Source organism: Oxyura jamaicensis, chromosome 14, assembly GCF_011077185.1.
Source record: "Oxyura jamaicensis isolate SHBP4307 breed ruddy duck chromosome 14, BPBGC_Ojam_1.0, whole genome shotgun sequence".
NCBI lineage: Eukaryota > Metazoa > Chordata > Aves > Anseriformes > Anatidae > Oxyura > Oxyura jamaicensis.
Genome location: NC_048906.1, coordinates 833,577 through 855,982, shown reverse-complemented (window position 1 = coordinate 855,982; position 22,406 = coordinate 833,577). Strand labels below are relative to the sequence as shown.

General features: G+C 53.6%; 1 protein-coding gene across 9 annotated transcripts in view; it reads left to right on the top strand.

Moving 5' to 3' along the window:
• Positions 1-22,406, top strand: part of TNRC6A (trinucleotide repeat containing adaptor 6A) — an 83,887-nt gene that overhangs the window by 7,711 nt on the left and 53,770 nt on the right. For 5 of the 9 annotated variants that reach the window (XM_035339063.1, XM_035339064.1, XM_035339058.1 and 2 more), the window contains exon 1: positions 22,217-22,401. In XM_035339063.1, the coding sequence (XP_035194954.1) occupies positions 22,397-22,401 (5 nt within the window). In that variant the 5' untranslated portion in view covers positions 22,217-22,396. Of the gene's footprint in view, positions 1-7,107; positions 7,182-22,216; positions 22,402-22,406 lie in introns of those variants that run through there. The other 4 variants (XM_035339065.1, XM_035339062.1, XM_035339061.1 and 1 more) reach the window with 2 other exon arrangements.

Genomic DNA, 22,406 nt, shown 5'->3' with positions numbered 1-22,406 from the left:
TCCCGTCCCCTCGGTGCCGCTGGCATCTCCACGCAGAGCTCCAGCCTGCCTGCTGCTTGTTTTCTCTAGCGCGCCAGGGGCTGTGCCAAGGTCTGTGCCCCGCACTGCGCCACTGCTGCCTCTCCGCGGTGTCTGCCGGGCCGGGCGTCCTCGTGTGCGCTGGGTGTGCCTGTGTACGCCGGGGGCTCCTGTCATACACCCGGTGTTCTTATGTACTGGGCACTCCTCCTGTGTGCTGCGTTTCCCTCCCGTGTGCTGGGAGTGCCTGTACACACTGCCTGCTGCTGTTGCATTTGGGATATTCTTCCCGTGTCCTGGGCGCTTCCTTTGCACCCTGTTCTGCTTTCTGCTGCTGGCTCTGGAGCTGCAGCACCTGCTGGCAGCCAGGGCAAGGCTGCTTCTTTATTCTTAGACTTTTTTACCTTTGCCTTTGTGGGGGTAAAATGGTTTATGGCATCTGCAGCTTCCCCCCATAGGCTCAGTGTGTTTCTTTTTAATTTTTTTGCACTGTTAGCTTGAGTTTAACAAAATGCAGCTCGGTACCAGCAGGCTGATGTTGTTCTGACCGCATGCTGCTGCAGGATTTGTCCTCCCAAGTGCTTTGATGTGCAGTGGGGTAGGCCAGCATGGTCATCTTTCTGTAGCTGCAGATAAGGAACACACCGAACACCAGAGTAATTTGTCAAATAAAATCAATTGCAAACATCTCCAGTATTGCACCTCCAGTACAGGGACGTAATTAAATTTGACACAACAAGGAAACATTCCCCTGGTTTGGGGGGTAGATAAGCAGGGACCTGCAGCTGCACGGACAGATCCATTCCCTGGCTCTGGCAGCGCAGGGCTCATGGAAGTGGCTGACGTGGAAATGCCATCACCGCTTGTGGCTCCCTCTGCTCACTGAGGATGAGGATGAGGATGGCTCAGCCACGGGATGGGGCGGCCACCCGGCTTCCTCAGCTCTCAGCAGCCCCAGTCCTGAGCCCCAGCCCAGCATGTGCCAGATCTTGGGGGAATTTTTAATACCACATAAAACCAGCTTCAGCCCCCGCCTTTTACCTGTGTGGGATGGGTGCAGCAGACATGCAGAGGGAGGTGAGGGCGTGCTGGGCGCACGCAGCCCCGCGCAGAGCAGCAGGGATGGCCGTGCCTCGGCGGGGCTCACGTTGCGGTGTGGGCACCGTGACTGACCTGCACCATGCCACCTGTAACACAGCACCGTGGACAGACCTCCCGCTGCTCCCGCAGCCCTCGCCGAGCCAAGGGGGCAGTTTTGGGGCACCCACGGTGCGCGCAGGGTTTGGCCGGGAAGGGTGCTGGTGCCGGCTTTGCTCCGGGCACCACAGGTGGCAGGGGACAGGGTGCTCATGTGAGGGTCTGACTGCGCCCAGGCAGCGCTGCCTCCGCGGGCAGTGTCCCTGTGTGGTGCCGGGGGTGGAGGTGGGCACCGATCTGTGCTAGCAGCGTGGGCAGGCCCATGGCTACGTGCCCGTGGTGACACTGGCCAGGGGCAGGTTTGTGCACAGGACTCAGTGTGCAGGGGAAACGAGATCCCCTAAGGGTGCTGTTGGAGGGGGAGCCACCAGTCCAGCTGTGCCTGCCCCGGGAAGGGGACCGGTGGCAAAAAGGGGAGGGCAGAGAAGGGCGTTCACTGTGCCTCTGGCTCCCCGGGCCCTGGCCAGCACCGAGCTGGCTGCGGAGCCTCCCTCCTCCTGCTGCCCTGCCCGCCGGCACGCGCGGCTTCATCCAAACCATCAGACACAAATGTGGCTGTAATGAAAAGTAAATTTAATATCCTTGCCCCTAGTTTTGTAAATTAGTATAACCGTCAGCTACAGAATAAATGACACCTAATTACTGTTCGGGGAAGTTTATGCAGAAGTGCTTAGCTGTGAGGTGATCATAGGGAAGCACTATCAATGACAGAGAATGAACAAGATGCCGGCTGTAGGAAACTGTAATTACAGAGGACTGACATACTGTGAGCTGTTTATGATAATGAAGTGGTGCATCAAATCAAATTAACCTTAGTTATTTAACACAGAACGCACCGAGGACTTCTCTCAGCCGATGCTAAATCCAAAACCAGAGCAGTCGCCCTTTGGATCGCTGAAGTCAGGAAAGCGACTGAACTGAAGGCAGGGACGGTTGCTTTTATTTAGGACGTGTTTTTTGTGCGGCTGCTGCTGTGTGCTGGGGTGTCGAGGCTGGGCGATGGCGGTGCTGGGCAGGCAGCGGTGCCGTGTGGGTGTCCCTGTGCCCCGCTGTGCCGGCGTCCCTGTGCGCTCCGTGCCACAGGATCAGGGCTGGGGAAGGTCAGCCTCCCACCCAGGTCGGCAGGAGGCAGGGGTGCTCTCCTCTGGTCCCAGCAGTGTCTGTCTGCCCCCCTCCTGCCTGCACATGGGGCTCGCTGCCTGACTCCTCCACTTGCAGGGCAAAGGATGCAAGTGCTGTTTTTTTAAGAGGGTTTTGTTTGCCCATCTCGCCTCCCCATGAAGGCTCCTGTGCTCACCGGAGGAACATTTACCTTGGGATCTCTTCACACTGACGGGTGAGTAACCTTTCGAATTAACCCGAATGCTCTGTTAAAGATTAATGAGCTTTAAGCAGGGTCCGTGCTGTGCTGGAGGCTGCAGCAGCACTGCACGGTGCCGGCTGCAGGCAGGGGCTGCTGCCACAGCCAGCTCTCGGCTGGCCTGGGGACCCCGGAGAGCACCATGGCAAGGGGGGCACGGGAAACACGTGCTATGGCAGCATTCCTGCAAATAATGCTGGAAGGCCGTTTGTTAAAGGGGAGAGCAGGAGAGCCCAGCTCATGGGGTGCCCATGGCTCCTGCCCTGTCCTGGGCCACTCAGCACCAGCAGAGCAGCGCCAGGGCCGGCGGGGCAGCCAGGGGGAGCGGGGCGCGGGCAGGGCACAGCACCCCACGCACATGCTGCCAGGATGGATGTGAAGGGAGGGAAGAGGAAAGCACCCGACCAAAGTGCCTCTTGCCCTGGTTCACAGTGTCCGCGTGCTGGCAGTGCCTGCTGGCTTTCCAAGTACTTGGTTTGCTTCTGAACACTTTGTTACATGCTGCTTTGGATTGTTTTGTGTTAGAAAATATTTGCTCAGCGCCCTGCCTGCCTGCGTGGGCCTCTGGGGGAAGCTGAGCCCCTCCTTCAGGAAGGGGGTTCCTCGGCAAAACTTCCCGTTAGTTGGAAAAACATGAATTGCATCTCCAGTGAAAGGCATTCCTCTGTGTAATTCAAAGCAGTTGACGAATTTTGAAAAACCTGCAGCTAGATTCATCCTTACTTTTTTTTTTCATATCTTTCTATCTGATTTTTTTAAAGTTCACTTTCATTTCTAGCTTCCATCAACAGTGACTTTTGATCCGTCACACACATGCACGCATGCCCCACAGAAGGGGCCTCAAACAAGCAGCAAACTGAACTGAAGTGTGGAGCCAGCCGTGTGGGGAGGCGCACGGTGCTGTGGTGTGCTGCCGTGGTGCGCTGCAGGGCAGCGGGGCGCTTGCACAGCCCTTGCTCCCGGGCGTGAGTCCCCGTCAGGAGCGTTGCGGCCGGCTGGGCACCAACTGCCCGGGAACAAACGTCCTGGTGGGATGTCGGCGGCTTCAGGCTGCCGGGGGCTGCTCCCAGCTCTGCTGGCTGCAAGCACCCATCCCTGGGAGAAGCGGCACGGTCCTGAGCCCGCGGAGCTGCTCCCCCTGTCCTCCCTGCAGCAGAGCAGCCCGCGTCCTGCTGAGGCAACGTCCCCAGCCAGAGGACGAGGCCTTGCCCAGAGCCCCTTACAGTCGCACTGAACTGCAGCGGCGCTTCCCCGAGCCCCCTCACCCTCAGCCCTCTGCCTGTGGCTCCCCCATGCACAAAGTGTCACCTGGGTGTCGGCCCCGGGGTCCTGCTGCGAGCTCCGAGTGCTTGGCGGGGGCGCCGGGCTCTGGGGCTCTGGGTTCGTTTTGCTTCTTTCCATCGCTATGAAAATGCCTCGCGAATCCTGATAGTTAATCACTATTGTACAGGAATAAAGAGAGGAGATTTTCTCTAATCCCTTTTAAATGGCCTCCAAATGAGGGCTCAAGCAAAGATGACTAATGACAGACATGATTAAACTAATTTGGTAGGTGAAGCTTTGATGGGAGCCCTCCCAAGCCCAGGTATAGCCTCAGGTGACTGTGCACTGCCTATCCAAGCTGCCGATGCAGACTTCCTTGCTGTGATATTTAAGTAAGCAAACTGTTTTTTTTTTCTTTTGTTTTGCTTTGTTTTGAACAGATTTCATTTTTTATTGAAAATAATTTTGTCTATTTCTGCAAACCTTTTACGTAGCACTGCCAAATATAATCTCACTAATAGGATACTAAATCCAGATTCACTTAATAGCCAGATAGATGCCTCATACTTTATCCGATACCTCTCATCAAAGGGCTCCCTCTGAACATGCGTTTGCCTTTCAAGAACTGATAACAGTAATGAAATATAAAGTCAGTGAAATGTGTCTGAGGACCTCTCCAAGGAAGATGCATTCAGCTTGGGAACCTGTTGCATTAAGTTGTGGAGCCAGACACAGCATGGCTCAAGTCTGGTTCTTTTGGAAGGAAGCAGACCCGCAGCGACCAGCCACGCAGGCACAGCCCGGCGCAGTCTGGGGCCGTTTGTGCTGCGCTTACCTCTGCGGTGCAGCTCCAGGTTGCAAACTGCCCCCCTCGGTAATTTCCTGGCAGAGCGAAAGTCCTGCAGGGCAGGTGTGGGGTCAGGGGAGGTGCATGTGAAAGACTGAGGCAGTGACGTGGTTTGAATTCAGGGTCCCCTTGAATGCCTCTTGAGGCCTCCTTCTCTGGCCTTGGGAAGCCGCTGAGCTTTCCCAGGCATTGCTCCATGCAGCTCTGCTGCTTGTTTCACTGGGTCTAGAGAACACAAGTTAACTGACATTTATGAGGCACTTGTAAAAAGTTGAATCTAACTCTTCAAGACTTTTATATTATTAACACATGCTATTTTCAGAGCAGCGCTGCTCTGTCAGGGCACAAGGGTTCCCAGCAGCATTTCCCTGTATAAAGGCGCCTGTACACACTGGCTGCTGTGTTGCTGTTGAACCGAAGCCATCAGTGAAAGTCAGCACTACACAGTAAAACAGATTGGCCCGACCAGCTCAGCCCCAGTGACTTGGCAGGGAGGCTCGTCAGCCCATGCATTAGGCTGGCACAAAACCTTGTTTCCAGCCAGGGAAGCAGGAGCCAGCTCAGCCCGGCTCGGCCGCCAGCAGGGGTGGCACAGCCAGGTGGGCTTTGGCTCGGTGCTCACCTCCGGGGTTCACACGCAGGCACGGCACCTGAGCTGGCCCTGCTGGTCATGAGCACGGCCGTGGGCTGGGGCTTCCTGGCTCGCCGGCAGCAGGAGGGGACACAAGGGCAGCGTAGGCACTCTGGGGATGCCGGGCGAGCAGGGACGCTGTGCTGGAGGGGATATTTTGCTCCCTTCTCCTGGGGGTTCCTGTGCGGTGCCAGCCCTGCAGCTGGGGTGGCCCCCTGGGCAAGAGGGTGCTGCTGGGGGTGATTTCCGAGCCGCCCCCTGCGCGATGGAGCCGTGCATTTTGCCTCACTCTGAGCGTGCTTCCCTGGAAGAAATGTCCCCGCGTGCTGAGCCCCGTGGGGACGGGGTCAGGGCATGGAGCAGCCCCGCAGCCCCGCAGCCCGGCCCTGGGGAGACTTGAGAAAACCTTCAGGGCTGATGCTCCGTGTAACGGCCCTGCACTGTGCTCTCATTCACTAAACTGTCAATTAGTCTTGTACATAATTAACTGCCATATCTCCTCTCCTAGGCCTATTAAAATACCAAAGCCTTCACAGAGAAAAGTGCAGGACTATGCAGGACAAACTCAGAATGTCCCGTTCCTTCCTCGCAATAATGGGAGTGATTAATGTGACACTACTGCTGTCCATCTTGCTTTTGTTTAATTATCATTTTTGTATTGTTCTTGTCTCTGGAGGCTCGATCTGGCGGGAATGGCTTGATGGATTATGTATGAAATCCAGGTCAACACGTCCAAGTATTACTGCCTCATAATTTGCTGCGCCACAGAGGCCAATATAGATGCCTTGTGTTATTAATTATACCAATATATTTTCATGAGTAATGTGATTAATTAGGCTGTATATATTACAGTTCCAGGCCTGTTCTGTTGTGTGTTTGTTCTTGGATGGAGGTGGCTGGCTCAGAGAGCAAGAAGCAAAATCTGTAACTTGGACTCGGTCTCCTTTCTTCTCTTGCAGAGGATTCAAGAGAAAAATAAGGCTCCGTCACCGCTCCTCTCCTGCCAGGCAGGGGCGAGGTGCTGGGCGAGGGCAGTGGGGCTGCAGCCCGCAGAGAAGCTCGTTCCAGCTGGGGAAGGGGCACGGAGCTGCCAGGGAGCCTCCGGGCTGCTCTCACTAGGCTATGTCCCGGGGGGGCTCAGCACCACGCGCCCCTGGCACTGGGGCTGCCCCTGCCCCCCGCGGGGCTCCGCAGCACCGGGCATCGCAGCGTCCCGGAGCCCCGCGCTGGGCCGGACTTGCCGGGAGTGCAAGGGTGAAATGGCTCACAGAGACTTGCCTGCCCTCACTGAGCTGCTTAAAGTGTGCCAGTGAAGTTGTTCCCGTAACTCATTTTTATTTTCTTCCTACAAGCTCACAACACGGGCTCTAAAACATGCCAAGTGTGTTCCCTGGTGCCGCTGGCTTACGACATCTGTGGGGCTCAGGTTCACAAACTGCTGTTACCATGTCACAGGCGGTACCTTGACTAGCTGTTGGCAGTTTTCAGGATACAAAGACAGGGCAGTGTTTGAAGCTTTGCCGCAGCATGAAATGTTCCCAGAAAAGCATCTTTGGGCACAGCTGCCCCAGGCCAAGCGGCCACCTGGCCACCCACACTGCACAGGGCCAGCACCAGCCGTGCTGCAGGAGGCAGTGGCATTTGTCCCCCCCCGTCCCCCCATCACTGCAGCTCTGGGACCCGGGCAGCGGCAGCCCCACAGGAGCTGCACCTTGGCTGCATCTCAGCCTCAGGGCTCTGCTCCCTGCAGCAGCTGAGCTGAAACTTCTCCTGTCTTTTGTTTCTGTGAAGGTCAGAGAAGAACCACCGCCCTTTAAGTGCCAAGAAGAGGCCTTCCACCCTCTGGTGCAAGAAGACTTTGAACAGTAAGGCAGCTGCTTTTCCTTTCCGAATGGTTGCTGCTTGATTGCATGAACATTGATTTTACTCTGGTCATTTTTTTCCTTCTTGTCATGAGTTTGATTGCAAGGGTTTGTTTCTTTGCTTTTTCATGTAATTCAGCTCTGGCAGTCACACAAGCAGCCCTGTCGTTGATGGGGTATTGTCCTTCTGCTCGCACTGAAGTCCTTCCTCCCAGTGATGCTTCCCGACCTCCAGTTGCAATTTTCATGAAGCCTGTGTTGGCAGCTCTCGGGTGCTGCCTCCCCACCGGCTATCCGGGGGCCAGCAGGGAGGCATTGTGCAGTGCCAGGCAGAGGAGAGCAGCACTGGCATACCACGGGGCAGCTGGGGCTGCTTGGCTGTGCAGGACCTTGATTTAATTATGCCAATGGTTGCAGCTGGCACCCAGCCGGAGCCACACAGTCCCTGCCAGGTTGCTGTGATGGATCTCCAGAAGCGCGCTCTGCCTGCGGCGCCCTGCAGCCCCTGCTCTGACTGTCTGCAGGGTGAGCTCCGCCACCGTGCCATGGCCAGCAAAGCCCCTGGTGTGGCAAATCCATGTGTTAGCCAGGACAATTCTCCCACAGGGAGAATGGAGTGGCCCCAGCCACTGCCACTGGTGCTGGAGCTGGCACTTTTTGCGCACCAGGCCAGGTTTGCTATCCCGTGTGCTGGCGTGCAGAGATGCACAGGGTGGCTGGCACAAAGTGGTAGGAAAGGCACAGCAAGCACGGGATGGTGGGATGGGCTGGCACTGCTGAAAGCCACTCAGCCACTGCAGCGGTCACCCGGTCACCACACGGCAGGGAGGCGGCGCGGGGAGCGGGGGCACCTGGTGGCACCGGCGACTGCCCGGGCAGAAACGCGCCCACCTGCTGGAAGTGGCGGGGAAATGGAGTGGAGTCAGCCATAAATTAGGCTTGATGAGGGCAGGCTGGGACACAGAAGCCCAGGCTCATTACTGATGAGCTCTCTCCCCGGGTTCTGCTGTGTATTTATTTATTTGTCCTGAAGCTACTTGGAGTGTGAATTCCCCTCTCAGGCAGGCAGAGGTGAGCAAAGCGCTCCCGATAATGCAGCCCTGCGCAGGGGAAGCTCGGCTCCACCGGTGTGGTCCAGCATGGCCCCTTGTCCTTGTCGCTGAGACCTCTTCCCTGGCACCAGGGCGCACTGAGAAGGACATAGCACAGTGAGTAACCCTGCCATGGCTGGGGAGCATGCTGAGTTTGGGCAGATGAGCGCAGCCTGCCCCGTGTCAGAGCACAGTGCATGGGTCAGGGTAAGTGTGGTCTGCCCTATCTGCATCCCCAGCTCTGCCTGGAGCTCTGCCTGAAGTGAAACCTTGCTGAGATCAACCCCAAGTGGTCCTGCCCTGGGCTTTGGTCGTGAGGTGGGGAGGAGCCTCCTTTTTTCTACATTTAGCTCTTGGGATTCACCCCCCTGCCCCAGGACAAGCCCATTGCTGAAAATGCCTTTTAGAAGCTCCGGTCACAGTCAAAATTAAATCAGAAAATGAACTATTACTCAAAGTGACTTGGAGTTGCTCAAGATTTATATGCTTTGGGCAACTTGAACTCCATTTGCTGGGATACCTAGGGAAGCCTCAGCCACTAGCGCACCGTGACCGTTTGCAATTTCACACCACTTTAAACTCGCTCTCATTGAGATTGGGGAGATGAAAAATGTCTTTATTAAGAGAAGTCACAGGTCCCTGATTGGCTGCTAAATGTGTTTTAATGTTGGCGTGAGCGGGGAGGGCAGGAAGGGGTGCGGGGCACGCTGGTGGCTGAGCTCACGTGGCAGCCTGGCAGGGCAGAGGGACTCTGAACAAAGGATTTACCTTCGGTTTTCCTGCTGCTTGGACCATCCCGAGATGGTCAGCAATGGTTCTGCACCACCCTGGGGACAACCTCAGGCTGGCTGGGCTGCTGTGCTCAAGCTGGGCTTCCTTAGTGTGATCCTGGCGGTATCTCCTAATGAGGCACCGTCCGCAGACACACGTGTGTACATGTTAAACAGGCTTTAATAATTGAGACACTTAAACTCGCCACTGTTTGTGCTCCAACAAGTGAGAGTGTCTTGGTGACCATCCTCCCCTGTCATCAGGCGTATCTCGAGCAGCTCCCATGCGCAGAGCGGACAGGGAGCTGCGGAGAGGTGTTTGTGCTTCCTGCTGCTCTTGTTTCTCCAGCAGACCTCTGTGGGTATTCACTCCATAATGATCTTTTATTCTTGCACTTGTATCTTTACTCCAGGAATCAAGCACTAAACCTGGAGTGAAGTCAAGCACAGACCCTCCTCCCCGCTCATCCAGCAATGCAGTTTACAAAAGGCTCTGTTATTATCCCCGCATCCACACTCTCTAACCCTGTAATTAGATGCTTAGGCTATGATTGCCCCATTGTCCGCTGGATGGGTTTAATCATTCTTTTCTCCTACAGTGGCAATTTTGTTCCAATTAATTATTTCAGTTTGAACAGCAATAACTGGTTGAGTTTAGAGAGAAATTAAAAGGGTAGAGCAGGATAATGAAGAGTGAGCTAACAAGGGAGAGACTGCAAACAGGGCTGCTGCGTATCCCTGCTTCTCTTCCAAGCTCTCCTTTGCTCCCCAGGGAGCTTTCTGGGTCTTGAAAGTGCTCTCCCTGGAAACACGGGTCCTGCACAGTGCAGAAGCACTGCCTGGCTTCGTCTGTGACTGGAAGCTGTTACTGGGTCTGGTGGAAGCAACAGGGTATGCTCGTGGGCTCGTCCGCCCAGGAAGGAAGATGTTTCTCATTCAGGCTTTAATTGATGCATCCTAAGCTCTGGTACAGGCAAGACAAGGTTTTGTCTGGTTGTGCTATCTACCTAATGTTTTCCTCCCCAGTGAACACACGTCCCAGTTCTGTCCCAGCTAATCAGGGTTTGTAGGCACTTCCCACGAGACTCCCTGGGGAAGCGAGTTCTCAGTGCTGGGATGCACCAGGAGGGACGTGCGGCAGCGAAACAAGGCGCAAAAGAAAACAAGCTGCCTGGCCCAGCCTTCGCATGTCAGCACCTCCTCAGAACGAGGAAACTTCTCTGCAGTCCTGCTTCTCATCAGGTCCTGGCTGGTTTTCAGAGCAGCATCGCTGTCTCCATGCACGTGGATGCAGCTCACTGCTGGAGGAGATGCAGACTAAGCCCCGCTGCTGGCGGGAGCCCAGCGCTGACCCCGGCCCCCCCATGCCCACCAAGCACCATAGTCTGGGGTCAGTCTAGGGCTCCCAGTGCACGTGAAGAACCTGCCAGAGCCACAGCACCGCTGTGAATCCATCTTTAGAGGTTTCTGGCCCTATTTACTTTTAGAAAACTGTGTTGGCACGGACAGAAAATAATGCACAGCCAGCCCTGGGACTAGTTTATGCAGCTCTGGCTCTGGGCTCCCCAGCCAGGGGGAGTTTTGCTGTGGCAGTTGCTGAGGGCCTCCTGCAGTCTGGGCTCTGCTCGCTGGGCTCGCCGCCCTGCGCTCAGCCCCCTGCACAACCGCTGTGCCCACAGCTTTGTGACCAAGCACAGCCAAAGGCAGAGGGGTCAGGGATCCTGCCCGCCGTGTCCTGGCAAAGCTGGGGAAAGTCACCGGTGCAGCTCCTCCCGCACCATGAGGATGCTCGCTGGGAGCAGAAGAGGCTCTTCTCCTGCTGTGTCTCACACCAGGGTGGCCTGGGGACAAGCCCCCTGCTTGGTGGCCTCAGGTAACAGTGTGGGCAGGGGGATGTGGGGCTGGAGGGGCTGCTGCATCGCGAGGCTGTGCTCACTGGTGCCGGGGGCACGTCGAGCCAAAGCCAACGGCAAACTGTGGTCTCTAAGTCACTCATTAATTCGGGGGAATTATCAGCTGGCATGGGTGCCATTCTCAAGGTGATTCAGGATGCAACTGATTTGGGTTAAATAAATAAATAAAAAATTTAAGGTTATACAAGGTTTTGAAGAGAGAGGGGGGAAAAAATTGATGCCTTTCCGGAGTTACAAAAATGCTGCCTGTGCAATTCATGTATAATTCAATGAATTCCAGAGTAGTTTGAATATTTAAATTATGTATGATCAAAGCAATAAAGAAATCTGCATTTCCTCACTCCAAGCCCCCCAGACATAATGCTCCCAAGCGTCCCCTCCCCGAAAGGCAGCTCCTCGCTTCCACACTCCCAGATCTATTGAGCCTCGTCGCTCCAAAGAAATTGAGTTCGGCTGGAAAAATACGGCCGTCGAGCGCAGCCGCTGCTCCTTAGCAAGCGCGCCATGCATCGCAAGGCGAGCCCGCGCCGTTGCCAGGGCGATGGGCAGCCCGGGGGGGCGGTGGGCGCAGGAGCAGCCCCCCAGCAGCCCCCCAGCAGCAGTGCCAAGCCAGGAGGGGGCTGCAGCCCTGCACCACGGCATCCCCCAGGGTCTGCAGAGGGGCAGCTCTGGCTTCGCTGCGCCCCCGCCTGCGTTGCTGTGTGTGCTGGTGGGCTCAGCCCCCCGCCGAGCCCCCGCACATTGTCCCTCTGCTGCAGCTTCCCTCCTGCTACGGCCATGGCAAGCTGGGCAGGGGAAAGAAGCAAAAAGGGGAGGGGAAAAAAAAAATCATAATAATAATGATAAAATGCAGCTTCTGCCCCTCCCCCCTGCTCTTCTCCAGATGCTGTAAATTTTCATTAGTATTCTGTAATTTAATGATCAATTCCCAAGAGAAAATTAGTCTTCAATTTACAAAAAAATCCCTGTTAATTTAAGCATAATAGTAGGAGAGCGGTGCGGGTGCCGCGGCCCAGTCCTGCACCTCCCACTCTTCCCTCTCCACAGCCTTGCAAAGGGCAATCACAAGGGGGAATTTTAATAATTCTCCAAAGTCCATTCAAAATCTCCCGATGAAGACTGCAGAGAGGTTCCTGGGGGCACGAAAAGCAATTTCCTCCCGAAACAAGAGGTTATTCTGAGCCGGGCGCGCACGGCTTCAGCCGCAGGTTGCTGCTGATAGACCCGGCGAGGTGGGAGCCAGCGCCAGCCCCTGGGGACCACGGTGCCATGCCCCGGTGGCACTGGGGACAGCAGCGCTGCCCAGCATTGGCAGCACTCGTCCCCACACGCCGAGGGCAGCGGGTGACTCCCAAGCGATGCAGACGGAAGCCATCCCCTCCAGATATTGAGATAGATGGTGGTGGCTTCGCTCATTAGAAGTTGTGGCAAAGGGTAGGTGCTGGGAGTCTCCATTCTGTGGAAGAGCTGCAAGGGGAGCTCATTAACTTGAAAAATTGGGTCCAGAGGGCTCATTTGTCTGATATCAGCTCACTGTTTTTTCTGGTAATGTAGGAAGTGAGAGAGGGAGACGTTAGCCTCTCCTCAGTGACCGACTCTTTGATTTACCCCTGTCTGATTCATGTCCTCTCTTTCTAATTGCCTGTAGTACTGTTTACTTCCCTTAGGTCTCAAGCCGATCCGCATGGAACACGGCCCTTTGGTCCCCTCACGCAGCACCTGTGGGGCAGGCCAGGCACTGCTGAGCGGCTTCCTATCCTAGTGCCACAAGGCTGCTGTGTCGGGACACGGCCGCATCCTTTGTTCAGGCCAAGGTGCTCACGGGGCAAGGTGGCTCTGGGCTCTTCACCTGAGCTCTGCTGGTCCAGGCAACCCAAGCTGCTGTGCATGCACCGGAGCCATGGGTTCCACCCTACACAGAGGCCACAGACTTCCCAGAGCAGGCAGGGCCAGGAAGCTCCTCGTAGCCCCTGCACTCAGGATGGATGGATCCGCTGTGCTCTGCGCTTTGCTGTGTGCTTGTGTCCATCCCTGACCAACCAGTTCCTTGCCAGGGCTTGAGCGTCCTGCCCCCGCTATGCCCTCCGCTCTCCCCACCCTCGGGAGGTGCTGCAGCTCACCGTGCTCCCCCCGGGACCCCCAGCAGCTGCCCAGGGGTGCCAGACCCTTTCCTGGCAGTAGAGGCTGTAACAGCAGCTGGACACTTCCCTGGAGACCCCCAGGGTTTTCTGAGTGAATTTTCAGCAGGGATCCCCCCCAGAGCGGGGCAGCTGCCCCTGAGCTGTGCGGGTGCAGAATTCCCCGTGGGCACAGAGCCGCCTCCCGGAGCTTGCTGGGTTTAGCAGCCGGCCTGCACCCCGTCCCCTTACCACCCGCGTGCCTCCTGGCGCACCCCCCTGCAGCCAGGCCTGGCTGAACGCGCGTGCAGGTCACGCTCAGCTCCCTGCCTGCCCCGGGCGCACAGCCACCAGCTACTGGTCCCCCGGGGCCACACGGGAGGTTCGTGGGCCGTGGGACACGAGCACCCTGTCCTAGGAGGCTGGCGGGGCTGCATGCCGTGTCTCCACCCTGCCTGCAAGCAGGCAGGCAGCAAAAGTGACAATTAATAACGTGTTGGCAGCAATCATGTTAATTGCGTCAAGCTATTAATAAAGGCAGATCTGTCAAAGCACAGTAAATACTTGAGAGGAAGTCAAGGAGCCGTCCCTGCCAAATGCAGTCCCCTAGCCCCACACATGGTGGGCAATGACGAGGAGGAGGAGGAAGAGGAGGAGGAGGAGCACGGTTCTGGCAGGGTCCTGGGCAGGAGGCCAGGCGGGCTCGGGGCTGCATGCCCAGGTCAGCATTTGTGGCTCGTATCAAAAGGCAGTTTAGAGTCTCGGGTAACTGACACAGATGTAAGTAATGTTCTCTTTACAGCCAGCCTTTCCCCGAGATGTTGTTAAATTAGAAGGGAAATCTATTTCCTGTTTTAAAGAAAAAAAAAAAAAGGCGAGTGAACTCAGTGTTAAATATAGATATATGATATGTAAATGAATCTGACAACTGAGTGAATAAAAAATGAAGGTTTAAATTATTGAAGGGTAGGAGGAGATGGCGCATGCAAATAGCATTAATGTGGAAAGAGGCAGCTCTCTGAACGGGGAAAGGAGGTTTTGAAACATAATTATTTCTTTTAAGAAAAGGGCTACATATTAAATAAAAGCCAACAGAACCAGCACATGTTTATTTCAAAGGCCTTTCTTTCTATCATGTCACTTTATTCTCCTGGCTTTTTTTTAATTCTTTTTTTTTCCTTTTTTTTTTTTTTTCTGCAAAGCCATGAGAGAAATCGAAGGCTACTGAATATTTTAGCTTTAATTAAAATAAGATAAATTAAGTTTTGATTGCTACACGAGAACAAATGGGTCCCAGAGACGGGCAATCACAGACTGCTATTGAGGCGGCTGTGAGGAGGTGTTTCCTAATTGATTTGGCGGGGATGGAGCTCACCCGGCCTTCAGCCCCATTGCGCTCACACTGTGGTTCATCGCCATCGCCCGGAAACTACGATGGCTTCCCGAATGTTTGCAAGGATAGCATGGACTTAACTGGAAAAATACCTGCCTGGAGATGTTAGCCCACCAGAAGGAGTTAATTGCACTAGGTGTGAAGATAATCTCTTTGGTTTTGCTCTTGTTTCATCGCATATGTAGTGAAGTCCGGATACAGGGAGTGAAACAGCCCGGGCTGAGCTGGCTCGAGGGCGTTGCTGCTGTGGGGCCGGGGTTGCAGGGAGCACTGGTGGCTCACTGTTGGACATAGAGAAGCAGCTGGTTATTTTTATCAGCAGTAAAACTGACAAGGTATTCTCACAGAATGGGTACTCTGCAAGCGCAGTAAATGTCTTCATTACCTTTCCATAGCTATATTTATGCCTCTCTGACCCTCTTCAGGACTGACAGGGCAGGTTACGGGTTTCCTTTTCCTAATTCAGTACATGATGGCTTGGGACAAGTTGTTAAAGCTATAGATCAAAATGTCATTTATTAGAAAAGTGCCTCCCCGGGGATCCTTATCCTTCGTTTATTATTTGTTGTGTGCTGACAGTGTGCTTTGCTCTGTCTAATCTGTCTTTCTGACTATTTATATAGCCCTCATCACGGTAGCACCTGGGTGTCTCCCTTTGCTTAAAAAATGATGTTCTGCCTCTCTCCTCTTTCCCTGCTCTGGGAAGCGGGGTGCGGGCTGCTGCCCCGGAGGTGTTCTGCTGTTGGTGTGAAAAGTGTGTGTGATTGATTTCCCCGAGCGCTTCCTGCTACAAGCTCCCCGTGCTGCGCGGCTGTCCCCAGTCCTGGTGGGGCACGGGGGGATGTGCACGAGCCCTGCCGAGCTCCCGGCTCACCGGGGACAGGCGAAGCACAGGAATCGATGGGCTCAGAGCGGCAGCTTTCGCATCTGCCCAGCAGGAAGCAGTGGCCACTTTCTCCCCCTTCCCTCGGCTGGATCCGGCCCGTGCCCCACACGGTTCCTGTGCTTTGCACGGTAGATTACCTGCACAGCTATCAGACGCACAAATTGTGTTAATGGCCACAAACCCTCAAAGAGCAGCCCACCAGCCAAAAGTTGTTGAAATAATTCTGAATAGAGACTGCTAAGCCTTTATGCAAATAATTCAGGAGCTGAAAAGGAGACGGATTTGCTGAATTAGTTGTTCAGTATGTAGCACTGCCCGGGACAGACTAGCAAACCAATTAAAGCAATTCCTCCCACAGACAACTTTTGCATTGATGAAATGAGTGGGGACAATATTTCCTTCTTGGATCCCCCCTCATTTTCACCGCCTGCTTGAAGGATGCAATTCATTGTGCTTGCCTTCCCCTTAGACTAGCAAGTAATGTCAGCAGCTCTGCTGTAGGTGCACACATATCCGTGTGCAATCTATACACGAGATTGCAGTATATATACTAGATCACACTGACTCTAATTTGCTTAGGCAAGCACAAAGCTTTCCTTAGCAGGTGAATATGGCACTGACAACACACCAGCAAATCCTGCTTTGTGTGAGAGACGTTGTGAGTTTACCATTGAAAGTTATTTGTGGGTCTGTAGCCAAGAAAGCAGGTCCAGGAATCCTCCAGGCAATGTCCATCACACACCTGTGCTGTAGCAACAAGTTACTTCCCACGTAATTGAGACCTGCCCAGCACGGTCTTTGGTGAATTCCATGAAGTTTTCTGAAAACCATCCTCCTTGACTCTAGGAAGTCCTCTGTAGGACATCAATCTTACCTTCAAACACACTCTGCTATTCAAACCTTTACCCTTGGAAACTCACCCTCCGCACTCTGTAAGGATGCTGCCTTTTCACTTCTCCCCATGATATCTGCCAGGCCAGAGTGCATTTTATACAGCTGCGGACAGCTGGGGAAAGTAAATAATCACCTACCCATGAGTACAATAGAGACTAAAAGCTGAATTTTTAATGATCTGAATGTACAAAGGCAGGTTTTGTCACAGTCCCCAGGGGGCTCAGGGCTCACCTCCGCTTCCCACAGCTTTCCACCCACTGTCTGACACTTTGCTAGAGACCGAGCTTCCCATCAGGATGGGGACGGTGCCTCTGCTGCCTGCCCGCTCCCCCCCTGCCCGCTCCATCCCTGCCTGCCCCCTGCTCCACCCCAATGCCCCCCCTGCACGCTGCCGAGCGCCGCACCCGTGCCCGCAGCCTTTGTGTGCGCTGCGCGCTGGCAGGCAGCCAGGCCGTCCTTCCCAAGCCGCCTTTGTTTTGCGGGAGCTGAGCGATGCAGACACGCAGCCTCGCTGCTCGCTTCAAAACGCGGGGCAGGCTTGTGGCTGCTGCCTGCCTCGGGCAGAGCCCGGCAGAGGGCCATGGGCCTGCAGCGGCTGCGGGGTGCCCGATGGCAGGGGCAAGCAGGGTGGCGACGTTCTCCTTCCCTTCCCACTGCCTGGGTGTGTCTGTGATTTCCTTGCGCGGTCAGATGTGCCGTTCCCACAGCAGCCCTGACCATGAGGCTCACATGCAGCTGGATTTGCTGCACCGCAAGCCCAGTAGCTGAGATCCCAGCGCTGGGCGGCAGAAAAGCTGCAGGGGTCTAAGAGGAGCCCCCGGGTGGGAGCCTGGGACCCTGCCCAGCTGCGGAGCCAAACCTGCCCAGCCTGGTGCGCCCATCCTGCCCCTGCCCCGGCGGTGCTGCCCCGGCGGTGAGGTCCTGCACGCAGCCACGCTGCACCGGGCAGCAGGCGGGACAGGAGCCTCCGGTCTCGGCCTACATCTGCAGCCCGGCTGCTGCTGTGCTGTGTTGCAGCTGGAAGTGGGCACAAAGCTGCTGGCCTCAAAGGTCTGGCAGCAAAGACCTTTCATCTTGCTAAACCTCAGACAGTCACCTAAGTAATTTACTGCATCGTTGTGGTGAGATGGAAACCACTCTAGCGCTGCAGTTCCCACGACACATTTCACAGGAGTCACAGTGTCAGCCTAGATGTGTTTCCTACATCCCAGTTTAGGAAATTGCTTATGAACAACTGCTGGGAATGCCGAGTTCCCCTCCTCTCCTGTCCCGTCCCAGCACCTCCTCTCTCTGCCCTGCAGAGGGTATGCGGAGCAGGCTGGGCCTGATGGGGAGAAGCCAGGCAGGGCACAGCAGTGGCGAGCCACCAGCAGGCACGGCCACTCCTGACCTGACAGGTCCTCTGGGGTTTGAAGCTCTAGTTTAAAGAGAAGACTGAGAAAAAAATCCTAATTCTTAAACAAAAAATACGTTGTATGAGAGAGAGTCCCCAGGTACATACTCATAAGTGTCACAAGGTGAGAGAAAAGCGTAGCGAAGCAGCTGCCCCTCAGTAGGGCCACGGTTACGCATCCGTCTGTCTGAGGCAGGAAGCATGCATGCTTCATCCCCATGTTCCTGCCAGGTGGTGGAGGACACCGTTTTGTTGTTCTGTGCCCCTCCAAATAATGCCCCACTGCTTTCTGGATTTTCATTTATATTTAGCAAAAACCCTACAAAAGAGCCATGGCAGTAAAGCAGCCGCCCACCCGCAGTGACCCAGCCAGCTCCAGCACGGGCACAGCCTGGGGACCCGCGCCGGTGCCCAGCCGTGCTGCGGGTGGGAGCCCCCCTGTGCGCCTTTGGGGGGGTAAGATGGGGACGGGGCAAAGAGGGAAGGGCGCGATGGAACCCCGAGTGCGATTTTCTTCCCAAGTGCAATGCAGCCCTGGTAAATAAAGATTGGAAACGTGTCTTGCACTGCACCACTTAAGAGACCAGGGGATGTGAGGACGGCGTAATTGGCTGGATGCAGAGTGAAATTCAGGCTCAGCGATTCCATTTTACAGTTGGCAGCTTTCCCAAGCACAGATCAGGGGAAGCAAGTTGGACTAGCTTTAAAACACAGGGAAATTCTTTATCTTTTATAATTTTTTGCTGATTTAAAGGGTAGGATTAAATTCTCATTTAATAACCCCAAGTGCCTGCTCTCCCCCGCTCTGATCACTCTGTGTAATGGTGATAATGCTGGAAAGGCACTGGGAGCCTGGAGGCAAGGCAGCAAATTTTCTTTTCCTGAGCACAGATCTAATGATTGTTTGCTACTGCAGCCTGTGAAACAGGCACTGACTGCTTAATCATGAGCCTTCGCCTAAGATTTCGGGAGCTGTTTTCCAGGTCTGTTTGGAAGGCAAGCTGAACACTTTCTGTTAGCACCTTCCAACTTTGTCATTTGCATTTCTTCCTCCTAATTAAGGATCCTATGGACACCCAGATGTCTAACATAAACAGTCCAGTTTTCTTGACTGAGCTGCTCCTGGGCGGGCAACGTGTTTATGAGCAAGAACTGCTTCTTCAGTGCTTTATATTACCACCTTTTACCATCGGCTATGCTATTTTTAAATCGTTCTAAAAATGCATCCTGTAAATAAAACCTCTACAATGAACAAGAAGAGGAGCCTCCTAGCAGAGTAACACACAGAGCCTCTCTGTGAACAAGAAGACTGTTTTCCCTTGTCTGTCAGATCAGCTCATTTAGATTATTTAAGTCAAGTGCAATTTTGAAAACAATCTGTTTTGCTCATGACAGCTTCTTCATTCTGTATAATGATGCTGAATGTAACAAGCGGCAAAGGGTTATTGACGGCAAATTCTCCACATTCCCAGGCCTGCGCTTCTCATGTCGACTTATAAAAGGAGCCCCTTGCTTTATTTTCCTCAGACATTAAGCAGAAAGTATTTTCTAATGTGTCGGCTTTAGAATGCTGCGCTGAAGCTTCATTTTGCATGAAGCCTTGACAGCAAATGCAGATAAAGGGGAAGGGTGGAGGGAAGGGGAAACTCTGAAATGGCGCCAGCTCATTTTTAACTGTTTTTAGTCAGTGCATTTCTCTCTCTCTTGCAGTTTACTCTCTCGCTCTGATTATGTAAAAATCCTAATTAAAAAGTTAATGGGGAACTTAAAGACTGGAGAATACAGATGCGTGCCAGGCTGGCAGGGGGCAGATGGTAGCTGCTGTTGTTGGGAAAAGATATTTGGGGATCAGTGACCAGAAGGCCATGTTTACCAACTGGTGAAAATGTAACTGTAAAGATCCATCGCTGGCAGCTGCCTGGAAGCAGAGCCCTCGAGTATTTGTTTCCATTATTTCTAATTTCACGTATGACTGTAGTGCTTTGGGGGCGTTCAAATACACACCAGGAAAGCAGTTGCCAGTCTAACCTCAGCGCTACGAGGACACAACGCAATGTTTAACAAATCCCCAACCTCTCGTCTGGCTGGGGGCAGGCGGGTGCTGCAGGAGGGCTCTCCCCACCAAGCAGCCATTGCCCTCATCCCTTGCCAGCATCAAGGTGAGCAGTGGGGCTGTCCTCTGCGGCACACACTACTACATGACAATCCAAACTTCTTCATATGAAGAAAAATAAACCTCAAAACCAAATTTAACTTCCAAGTTATTAATAGAAGCAGAGAAACTAATTTCAAACTGTCAGTGCCCTTTTAAGTACATGAAAAATAATACTATCACTTTATGCATGTGCATGTTCAGCTCACAGCAATGCAAGCTATATCGTTAAGCCTCTAGGAAGAGGACAAAAATAACCTTACTGGCTAGGCTGCATTGTCATAAATGCTCATCTTTAATAATGTAGGATCCTCTTCAGCTGAAAAGTACTCCATTCATGCTGGCAGAAAGGCAGGTGATGTTGCAGCAAACTTCCAGAGACAATTGCTCATTTGTCCAGGGCATCCATTTATTTTACAGGTGAATGAAATGGCATTTATTTTTTTCACTAACACTAATAAGAATGGTAAAAGCCAATTGAAACGGAGCTGGTAAATGTTTGTAATAATGTTGCAAGCTGGATGCAAGAAGAGAGCAAAGACTTCCCTATGCCAACAAAACCACTTTTCTCAGCAGCTCTTATAATAGAGCAGACAGGATGATGCTTATTTCCATTTGAACAGTAGAAGGGAGTTTAGAAGAAAATTAAATTCCTGAACATTACTGTAGGCACATACAATAACAATTATTCCCTTGAACAGTAGCTGTTCAGACTGCTAGGGTATTTTTAACTAGTGCTTTAGAACTAAATGAGGAATGCCAGCGAGCAGCCATCTGAATGACAGTTTTGCTGTGCACCAAAACAACCTAGCCCAGGACAAGACAGAATATATTGAACGCTAATATATCTTGTTATATTTCTGAGATTGGTTTGCAGAGATGTAGCTACAAGTGTGGTATCAATATACTTGGTATGGCACTGATACCTTTCCAGCTCAACTTGTCAAAAAGAAGCCTCTAATCTGTATTTACTTTTTTCCTATGCAGTCTGCTAACAGTGGCGCATCTGTGTCTTTCGAAGAATTTTATCCTCTAGGCATTGGAACTTGGGGACAGAAATCAGCCGTAATGTTTCCAAATGCAGGCATGTAAAGCTGACTCACGAGTTGAAAACTGCTATAGCAGACAATCTTCTTATATATGCTTAATATTCATGCCAGTAACAAAACTTAAATTGCTCTAACTTAAAATATAAAAACATACTTCCTTGCCATTATTTATTCTGTAGACTTGGATGGTGAAAATTGAATCTTTTCACTTTCATTTTTGAGGAACTTTTCAATTCTTGCGTTTGCAGTATTTGGGCTACAAAGACCTAACTACAACGCTATCTCTACCTCTCCTACAGAAAAGTGCCTGTAAGGATGCAGTTCTGTTTACTGTGATTTTTTGTCTGATCTCATCTTCATTCTGTCTCAGCATTACTGTTCTTAATTCTTTTCCATTATTCCCTGTCACTTCTTTGAGTGATTTAATTTCTCCAAATTAATTTCTGGGATATTTTAACCGAAATCAAGTGCAGTAAAACAGTGTGGCATATATATTCCTCTCTCTTTATTGCATGTGTATGAAGTTAATTTAATCTAAAACACAAACAGATATATCATGTACTCAGATAAATGAATTTCCAGCTAGGTTTGAGAACACCTGATGCTTTTCAGTGTCCTCTCTCAACCTAAGGAAGCCTGTGGAAGGGTAAGAGGAAGGACTATCTCACTTCATGGTGTTTATTTAGACATTGACACCTCTTTTCCGTCGGTCAGTTGTTACTAATGCCCCCAAATTCAGAACAGAACTGAGCATAGCACAGTGCCTGGGAACAGAAACAGCCGTACCACTCAGGGGAAAAGGATTGGTGGGAATGTGTGTTATCTGCCTATTTGTGCGTCATCCCGCGTTGCTCTGTGAGATGACCGCTCTTTTCTATGGGATGTTGCAGTGGGGTAACACTTGGGATTCTGTGTGGATCTTCAGGATAAGTAACAAACATGGTGATAAACTACATCCTCAAACAACCAGCTGGATGGAGCGCTGCAAAGGCCAGCGCACCCACGCCAGTAGCCACAGCCACACTCGGTGGGTCAGGGCTCTGAGCCCGCACCTCGGCGGGCCGCTGGAGGCGGGGGGCACGCACAGATGCCCCCGAACTCGAGGTGAGCTCCCTCTGGGGTGCCCTGCTGCGGCTGGGGCGGGCCTTCCACGGGACGCTCAGGCCCCTGGAGGTCAGGCCCGGCGCCCGTCGCCTCCCCCTCCACCGGCCCGCTGAGGGGGCTCGGGCCGGGAAGGACGAGGACGATGCCTCGCCCGGGCCGGGCCCGGGCGCCAGGCGGCGGCGCCTCGCGGCCCCCTCCCCGTTGCCAGGGCGGTTGCTGGGGCGCCATGTTGGGGAGCGCGGCGACCCGGAAGCGCTGCCGGGAGCGGGGTTTCCCTTCCTGCGCGGCGGGGCCGGGCCGGCCGGGTGAGGAGGCAGGAAATGGCGGCGGTGCTGCAGCAGCAGCTGCCGGGCCCTCCCGCTCCGCAGTGCCGGGCCCAGGCCGCCTAGAGCCGCCGCGACAGCGCCGGGCCCGGGCCGCAGCCACGCCGGGCCGGACTCCGAGCACTTTACATACATGAGGTAGC